A 10,194-nucleotide genomic window follows, 5' to 3' on the forward strand; every position below is an offset into this window, starting at 1 on the left:
AATGTATAAACATTTTGACCCCCCCCCTCCTTTACTTAAAAAAAAATCACCAAAAATCAGGAAATTAACCAATTTTAATGAAATTTTCAGTATTTATCAAATAATGATCGCGGAATATAATAAACTAATTATTTTTTATTTAAATCTTAGTGGAAATGTATTATTTTGTTTAAACAAAAAATACCTTTACTAAGTTATGGTCTTCAGTAGTAAATTAAAAACGCAAGAATTTAGTTTTGCTTTTTTTTAAAATTTTTTTTTATATAAATAAGCATCGTAATTTGTAACAATAAAAATAAAATAAAAATTTTTTTACAGGAACATTACGAAAAAAATCCCCTAAAGTCTGTATTATTGAATTATGCCTTCAATATTTTCATGTCTTTATGCTTTCAATATTTTCATTTCTTTATGCCTTCAATATTTCCATTTCTCAACGCTTTCAATTTTCACAAGTCCCACTTTCGTCTTGATCACATGACCTTTTTATTTCATGCCGAAATAGCTTGTTGTTAAAAATAAAAATCGTACTACTTTCTAATAGGTGTGTGCATTATTGTTGGAAACGTGATAGGGGGCATAATTTTGAAAGATGGTTTATCATAATTTTGGCACTTCTGCATAACATAGACGGCACCATTGTTGGGGGAGGAGATTTATTCTTGGTCAAATAATACAGCAAATAAATAACAGACAAGATTTTTTTCAAACACAAAAAAATTGTAAAACCAAAACACTTATTGTATAAAAATGTATCAATATAGAATTGTAAAAACATTTATTGAAGGGTCTGCATAAGAAAATATAATTTTAATAAAACAATTCTTGAATTAAAACAACATTGGATTCACCCCCCCCCAAAAAAAACAACATTTTTTGAATTAAAGTAAAATTGGGTTTTTTCCAAAATTTAATGGAAAAATCCCTTGAATTATAAATATTAGTTTTCTTTGACTATTTCAAAGGTAATTAGTAAAGTCCTACGATATTGAATTAAATAAAATAAAAAATATTGCTTAATTAGCCTCCAAAAGCGAGAGATTCACACAATGAATATAAACAAAAAGTTGTCGTGCAACAGAAACCCAAAATGTCAGAAAGTCAAAAAGCTAATCTAAAAATGACGAGGTGTGCAAAACCAACTGGTTTTCTTTTTTTTTTTCCCAGCCGTACATCCATACATTCCTATCTTGAACGTTTGTATCATTTTTAGCATTTTTTAATTCATTTTTGTATGTTCCTGCTTTTAAATTTTTATTTTTTAAGATTATTTAAAAATTATGTCATGCTAAGGATTATATATTCATTCGTATGAAAAAATATTAGAATCTTACATACAAAAATTATGATAAAAATGTAATTAAAAAAAAAAAAAAAAAAGCGGAAATATTTTTGCAATTATAATTTTTGTGTGTAAATATTAAATAAACAATGCTTACGTTTCTGAATTTTGGAGATGAGGATTAGTGATTATTTGAATTCATCGTACTACGGTTCTCATGTTGAGTGTGATTTTAATGCGATCACCATAACACCGCCCCCTTCCTCCCAAATGTAAACAGAATTTTTGTGAAATATTAAACGGTTCTCCGACTCGGTTGATGTCGGCACGTTACTTATAGAAAAAACGGTTAATTATACTGTAGAAGAACCTGTTAAAAACCATACAAGTTCTATCATTGAATACCCCCCTTAAAAAAAAATGAAAAATATAAAAATGTTTTATGTAAACCGAAACCGCTCGTGAAGACTTACTGACAGCATAATTTTGACTCTTAAATGAGGTGAAAGCTTTTTTTTATTTTATGAAAAATATTTCTTGCAATTTAAAGTGTCCGCCATGTATTCATGCGCCTTGTGAAACGTTACGTGACTACATGCGTGAGAGCGCGAAGGTAAATTTTAGTAAGAACTGCTCGCGCATAGCATTAACGAAGGCTGTGAAATGGCGCAAAATAGTCCAGGAGTTAATACCATGCTAACGATAAATTTGCGACGGGTTCGAATATTAGATTCGTTGTCAGCGACTCCGCACCCCCCCTCCCCCCCCAATTTTTTTTTTATTGGTCGGTGTTCTGGGTACTACTACAGTTTATCGCCGAAAATGGAGACGCTATTTTATTTTTCTGGCACCTGTCGTTAGAATCAGAGGGAGAAATCTGGCGCTTCTACAAAATTATGACGAGATTTTAACTGATTTTGTTACAATGGTAGCTTCCAAATATGCAGTCGAAATTACCTACATATTACTGAATTATTAAACAAAACAATTTTAATTATGTTAGCAGGTGAAAAATTGCCGCCATCTTGTTTAAATCAAAACGGAAAATTACCTCCCTTTTGAACCCTGTGTCTTACGATCGTTGTCACCAAATTCTATTTTTATTTTCTTTAATAAATAATTTTCTACCTTATCGATTTTCGTAATTTTTGGATATAATCATCTTAAAGATACGAGGAATACATAGATACCATTGTTTTCATGTGAAATTCAGTATTATGATTTCCGAAATTTTGTCCAAATAGTGTAGAAGCGGCAGAAATCAGTATTTTTAAACTACGACCGAAGCAAGGAAAAAAATAATTTTCAAAAAATTAAACTAGATAAATTATCTAAGATAATGATTACTTCCGGAAAGAACTAATTACGGCACATTGAACCGTGCTGAAATAACGTTATTATTTAGAAAGTCATTTTTAACATTGGGAAAGGAGGGTGTTTACTGTTTTGTTTTGTTTTGTTTTTTTAACTATTATGTACTTTCACCTAACAATTTAATAAAAGACATCGTAAAACTTTAATTTAACTTGAAAATACTATTTTAAAGATAGCGCGGTTCAATAAGTACTGTAGCGCACCAGCCGCACCACAGTATAAACATTCGTCGTACGCCTCCCGATACATTGGTTCGTCAACATGAGACCATTTCATATCTCCCGAAGACACTTCTGTGTTCAGAAAAAAAAAAAAAAAAAATGAGTGACCGGTTTAACAGAACGTTGTAACTAAAAAGTGAGCACACCTTTCAAATGTCGAAATGATTTTTTTTTTTTTTTTCATAATCTGGTTAATTAGTGCCCAATCAATAATAATCCAGTGAAAAAAAATTAAAATAAACATACCAGTATAGAAATTACGCATGGGTGGGGGGTGATGGTTGTACAACTTCGCCCCCCCCCCAAAAAAAAACTACATTATAGTGTTGGTCATCCGTACCTTAAAATTTGTCTGACGTCACTTCCGCAGAATGGCATGTAAACAAAGTGGGGCTTAACGAAAACGATAAAAAAATATCTGAACTCTTTAGGCCTGTAAACCTTTCAGGGGTTTGTATTACTGTACAGTGTACAGTCTGTAGTGTACACAGATTCGAAAAAGTTGTCAAAAAAACAAATATATAACAAATAAATGTTATCAAAGGCAAGATAAGTTACTTTTCTACCTAACTGGATATATTTTTCGTGTTTTCATTCAATGTAACATGTTTATTCAGTTCGAAAAGCATACAGTATTTACCGATGTATTGGAAAATTCAAAATGGCGCCCGACTCTCTCTTTAACACGGTAAGTTCGGGAAAAGGTGTTATAAATAATAAACTAGACAAAATACTGTTAGAAATTCGCTCAATATATGTTACCGTGACATAAGTTGACATATATTCTGTGGTTTTTTAATAGTATTTTGGCTAGTTTATTATTTATAACACCTTTTCCCAAACTTACCGTGTTAAAGAGAGTCGGGCGGGCGCCATTTTGAATACATCGGTAAACACTGCATGTTTTTCGAGCTGAATAAACATGTTATATTGAATAAAAACACAAAAAATATATCCAGTTTGGTAGAAAAGTAACTTATCTTGCCTTTAATAACATTTATTTGTTATATATTTGTTTTTTGACAACTTTTTCGAATCTGTGTGTACAGTAATACAAACCCCGGAAATCAAAAACTTAACAAAAAATGTTGCAAACGTTTGAACTTTTTTGAGACAAAAAATGAAAATTGAATTAACAAATCACCTAAAATCTTTAATAGAACTGAGAATAATTAAATGCAAAATGATTAAAAAAAAAAAAAGATCACACACAAAAAAATGTTAAGTTTTGTTCAATTGTAGCATAGAGATCGTTGGCATAGCTAAACTATTTAGTTTGGTTTTCGTTCAAATTTAGGAGAAAAGTATTCGCTTTAAATTCATTTGGAAAAAAAATACAAAACAAGTGGTAGATATATGCCGAAAAACAGCCTATATTTATTGTTCTGAAATAAAATGGTTTCGTCACCTAAATCATTTAGAGTGAACTCTAAATGATTTAGGTGACGAAACTATTTCCAAAAATTAGATGATTAGTAATAATAAGAAAATAAAAATTAAAAAAAAAACATTAAAACCCAACAGCAACTTAGTAAGTTTGGTAACCGGGCATAAATTACATTCGTGGGGAGGGCAACTTGTTTTACCTACTTATTTGTGACGTACTTGCATAAAAAAATATTTTCTTTTAATCAAAAAAGGAGAAAAGGGGTATTATTACTACTCTCCTCCGTTTCTCCCTCCCTTAAAATTTCACTTTTTAGGTGATTACATGTGAGCACAATAAAAAGTTTATCAGAAAAAAAAACACACACACACAAACAAATATTTAAAAATTTATAGTGAGTGGATCACAGTTTCGTATATAAATCTAATCTGAAAGCGATCCTACATTTCTGGGATATTCTAGCAGTTTAGGACAGTTAACCAATTTATCATTTATGAGTGAATTCTTGTTTGTTTTTAGAGGGTACCTTTTTATACGGTTACGTGTAAGTTTTACAACTTTGACACTTGGACTTAGGGTGAGTGGTAAAAAGAAAATGGTTAACTGCCCTATATAATGATCTGGAATAGAGGGATCATTTTACGTTAAATACTATACGAAACTGCCTCCCCCACCCACATCCACACACGCACTCTAAAATTATTTATCTATTTTTCGGACAAGTTTTTCAATAATCGACAAAAAAAATGTAGGAGTTTATTGAAGCAGGGAGGGCACTGAAGTGTGTTAATCTACAAATTTGTCAGAAATCCAAACTTACCTGGGTCAGACAGGAGACCTGATGCTGCGGGTTTATTCGTCACAGGATGGACCCATGAAGTCCTTTCATGTAAATCACTGGTTTGAAAAGAATAAAAAGTTAAATGCGATTGCAAAGAAAAACAAGTAAACCGTTTTATTTACGGATTATAATAAATGTTTTCATTTATGTATCGATAAAATCATCAAAAAACTTCAACACGTTAAACACAATGTATAGGCTCCACACGTTATAAACATCTTGGGTTATTTTTTCACCCGGCCAACGTTGGGTAGGTTTAGCGAGTCAAATAATCAACACAGATAATTCAGTTAAAGTTTTAAGTGTCATAAAGACTCAAGGAAAATGAGAAGATATATAATTATTTTCTTTTGATATTTTTAATTTGTCGCCTTAAAACAATTTTATTTTAATATTAATTGCATAGTTTTAAAACAATTAAAATTGCTTGATAACGTGATTTATTTTTAATGAATATCAATAACAATCTAATTGTTTTTAGTTAAAATAAACAAAATAATATGGAAATCGTAGAATTTCATATTTGTTGAAACAATTTCTTTTACATAAATAAAAATAAAGTAATCAAAACTGATTAAAAAGAAAGAAAAAAAAAGCAACAACTTGTCATTTCTCAAAATAAAGTTGCGGAAGCAATGATCAGTGAAAAAGACGATCCTTGTAAATCGGCCAGGATTATAGTAATAATAATTCAATAAGATCGATATAGTGAGGAATAATGAGATGAAACTCACTCAATGTAAAATACCCTTCCGTCGGCAGTTACCCCATAAGTCCAATGTTCGGGCAAAGGTTCCCCGATAATTTCCGCAGCAGCGGCCATATTATTATCATTGCTGAGTGAGAGAAAAAAAGTTGAATAAATATAGAACCTCCCTCCGGGAAAGCAAGTGTCATCTCGCTGTTCCGGCAAACTCCCACTGGACATTCTTTAAACAAACTTTTTGGAAAAAGTTTGTACATTTTAACAAGTTTTTTCTTTTTTATGTTTCGAAATTTTCTTTAGACAAAGATTGATATTTGGATTATTCGGACTGCTATTCTCATCTTGGTTGTTATATTTAAACGTTTCGGCGGCCAATCTAATGTTCAACTTTCTTCAGATGCATTATTTTTACTCTTGTTCAGATTTCAGTTCGAAATTCCGTTCGTTAGATCTTCCGTTCAAAATTCCGCTACTCTTTGACAACCTAGAGTTTGCTGACGAAGGCTGAGGATTCCATTGGTCGAACTGTTGTGAATATAACAAGAAAGATTAGAGCGATAGAAATAATATTAACAAATGGTTAATGTTTTATTTATTTATTTCGAAACATATTTTAAACTAGCTATATACCTTGCTGCTGTTGTTGGCCGTGATTCTTTTTCTATTTTTGGTTTTGAAAACGTAATTAAAAAAATAAAAAAAAAAACTTTAATTAAAAGAAAAGTGAAAAACAAGTTTTCATTTTTCTTTGAATTAAAGTTTATTTATTTATTTTTAATAGAATTTTAAAAGTTAAATTTAATTACAATGCAGGTTGATACAGTGGCGTGGCGTATCTAGACCTTTTGCCGCCCGGGGCTGCGGGGCGGTAGTAAAATTTGCCGCCCCCCCCCCGACATTTGGGTGCTCGGAAAATTCGTCCATGGAAAATTCGCCCGTGGATAATTCGTCCGTGGAAAATTCGTCCATTTTTGCTAGGTAGGAAAACTGGTCCATTATTATTAAGTTAACATTTATTCTGTAGTTGCTTAATTTTCGCAAGGTATGAAAATTAAGCAACTACATTTAATTCAATTAAATTATAATTAAAATATGAAAACTGATTTTTAATATTTTTATTCATTTGAGATTTTATCTGTTTTCCTTTTGTTTTAAGTAGATGGTGGGGGTTGCCCGGGGTGATTTTGTCCGATCCCCCCAGCTAACAATTGTAAAGTTTACAAGGAGTTATAAAAAGTATGCTACAAAAACAAACGTTTGATACTTTCAAAGTCTTAGTCTCATGAATTGGACAGTAATAAAATTAATGAATTCAAACTTTCGCATCTAATGTTATTTCCTCTTTGATGTCGGTGTATATACACCCAAATATCCAACTTTCTTTTTGCACCTATTCGATTAAAATTTATATGAAAGTTCCCCTTTAAGTATGAAATCTTTCTGAGGTCATTTTGTTTTTTTGGTGCTTGGCAAGCCTGTTAGGTCAGCCGGTCACTGAGTATATCTCCAGAAATAATTAATGCTTGCATTTTTTAAACTTAGTGATTGAAATGAATTAAAGCAATTTATTCTCAATTAATGGAAATTTTGAAAACTCCAAACTGTTAAACTATTTATCAAGTAATAATTTACAATTGCGTTTGGAGTTTTCAAAATTTCCATTAGTTGAGAATAAATTGCTTTAATTCATTTCAAGATCGGTTTTTAATGTAGAGAAAGTTCAACCTAGATTAAAACAAAAAAATTGCCTCAATCTTGAAGGATATATTATATATATATATATGTTTATATATATATGTATATGTATGTATCTACATGTATGTATGTATGTATATATGTATGTATATATTTATATTATATATGTATATATATATACATATATGTATATATACATATATGTATATATATATACATATATATGTATGTATATATGCGTATTTATATATGTGTATGTGTGTATATATGTATATATGCACGTATGTATGTATATATGTATATGTATGTATAAATATATGTGTATATGCACATATATATGTATATATGCACATATATAGTTATAAAATAAATACGTATTTATTATAATGCTCCCATAATGTTGAGCATAATGAGAGCCGAAAGGGAGAGGTTACAGTATGTTGTAAAAGCTTCAGAAAAAGACAAAATCGATGGACCTCTTGAACTTTTGAACTTTATATAAAGATAACAACTTGGGGATTCCGTCCCTAATATTGTGATCTTGCTGAGAATTTTCCTCACCAGAGCTATTAGCGTTGCTAGCTGTGAGCGCTCTTTCTCAAAACTGAAGCTCATAAAAAACTACCTTAGATCAGGAATGAGCCAGACAAGACTTACAGACTTGGCAATCCTCTCAATAGAGAGGGAACTTGTCGAGGAAGTGAATTTTGATAGAGTCATTGATAACTTTTCCGAAAAAAAGGCGCGAAAAATCTGTTTGTAAATTTTCAACCGACAGTTCTCTCACAAAAAATAAATTTATAGCCTTATTTGCCATTCATAAATACATTTATTTAAAATATATTAAAACTATTTTTAAAAGAGTCGAAACGTTATTAACAACAACAAATTTCTGAAAACCGAGCGATTACACACACGGATTTAAAAAAGCACCGATACAAGACGTTTTTTCTCTTCGAAGGGCTCGACCTCTTAATAATAACATTATGAAGACAAAGAAAAGAAAACTACATCGGACTATTCTCTCCTTGATACATCCATGTTATTTGGTGAAAATTCGGACTTTAACAACAACGACAAAAAGTAAATAAAAATGATTTTATCATTTCATAACATTTTCAGGTTTTCAAATGTTCTCATTTAAATTTATTATTATATTTGCTTGTGTAGCTAATTCATTTAATTTAACATTTTTTTTATAATTTGAATTATAAGTTTTTGTTTTGAAAAAATATTTGGTTTCTTTTATTTGCGTACCCAGTCTTTATTTTATTTGTGGTTCAGAGGCTAGGGAATGAGGGTGGAGAGTTGTGTTTCAATTTCGATTCTAGCTCATGGCACCCAAGTCATATATTATTATTGAAAAGAAATTTCAATTATTATTATAATAATATTCAATTATTATTGAAAAGAAATTGTTAAATTAACTGGCTACGTATACAATTACGTAGCCAGTTAATTTAATTTAACAATTTCTTTTCAATAATAATAAGTATGTAAACATTAATCTGAAGGGAATTGTGTGAACATTAATCCAAAGAAAATTATATAATTGTTTTGAAAAATCTTTGGTCTTCTTTGACGAGTACTGTAATACGATGAAAATCTAGGACTCATAGCTGCAGTCTAACATTAGTTCCATGAAAATAAATATTTTGAGGGCTTTTGGAATTTTGAAGGTTAACAGATTATCAAATGCGGGGGGAGGGGGGCAAATCTTAAGATCGCCGCGGGCTGCAAAGACTGTTGCTGTTTAATTTTTCAACATTTTCAGAACATGTAAAGCAACTGCTTTCTTTGAAAGGTTACATAGAGAATTTATGCAATTTTAAAAATTGTTTTACAAATAAAATAAATTTACATCGTATTCTGAGGTTATTCTCATTTTAGTTTTAGGGATAATTTAAAAATAATAAATATTTATAATTAGTACCAATAATGAAAAATTAAATTAAAAATTTAAAAGAATCGGTTTTGGAATCGTAAAATAGGGACACATTTTTCCGATTCCGATACCTCCAATACTTCAGATTTTTACAAACTTTCGGTATAAAATTTCAGATTTTTTGTTAGCTTTTATATATTTTTTCTATTTTCTATTTTTATCCTCTCAAAATGCCGCCCCTGACATGTGCTGCTCGTAAATAAGAGACACATTTTTTTGATTCTGATACCTCAAAAATTTCCGATTTTTTTACAACTTTTTCAGTATAAAATGTCAGATTTTTTGTTAGATTTTGTTTATTTTTATTTATTTTTTTCTACTTTCTATTTTTACTCTCTTAAAATGCCGCCCCCTGACATATGCCACTCGCAAAATAGGGACACCTTTTTACGATTCCAATAACTACAAAAGTTCCCATTTTTTACAACCTTTTCGATATAAAATTTCAGATTTTTTGCTAGCATTTTTTTCGATTTTCCCCTTTTACCATCTCAAAATGCCGCCCCCATGCCGCCCCCCCCCTGACGCTCAGAAAATAGGGACACATTTTTTCTGATTCCGATACTCCCCCAAAATTCCGATTTTTTACAACCTTTTTGGTATAAAATTTCATATTTTTTGTTAACTTTTGTTTATTTTTATTTATTTTTTCTACTTTCTATTTTTACCCTCTCAAAATGCCGCCCCCTCAGGTGTGCCGCCCGAGGCGGCCCGCCCCCCCCCCCTAGCTACGCCAGTGGGTT

At 30.6% G+C, this 10,194-nt stretch overlaps 1 protein-coding gene across 5 annotated transcripts in view; it reads right to left on the reverse strand.

Annotated features, from left to right (window-relative positions):
• Positions 1–6,271, reverse strand: part of LOC145293166 (uncharacterized) — a 333,600-nt gene extending 327,329 nt beyond the window's left edge. The window contains exons 1-2 of one of the 5 annotated variants that reach the window (XM_080139627.1): positions 5,840–6,086; positions 5,085–5,161 (exon numbers count right to left, since the gene is read on the reverse strand). In XM_080139627.1, the coding sequence (XP_079995753.1) occupies positions 5,085–5,161; positions 5,840–6,033 (271 nt within the window). In that variant the 5' untranslated portion in view covers positions 6,034–6,086. Of the gene's footprint in view, positions 1–5,084; positions 5,162–5,839 lie in introns of all 5 variants that reach the window. The other 4 variants (XM_080139628.1, XM_080139626.1, XM_080139622.1 and 1 more) reach the window with 4 other exon arrangements.
• Between the last annotated feature and the right edge of the window lie 3,923 nt (positions 6,272–10,194).

This window comes from Euprymna scolopes, chromosome 14 (genome assembly GCF_053919585.1).
Source record: "Euprymna scolopes isolate OS-2025 chromosome 14, ASM5391958v1, whole genome shotgun sequence".
In the NCBI taxonomy this organism is placed as follows: Eukaryota; Metazoa; Mollusca; class Cephalopoda; order Sepiida; family Sepiolidae; genus Euprymna; species Euprymna scolopes.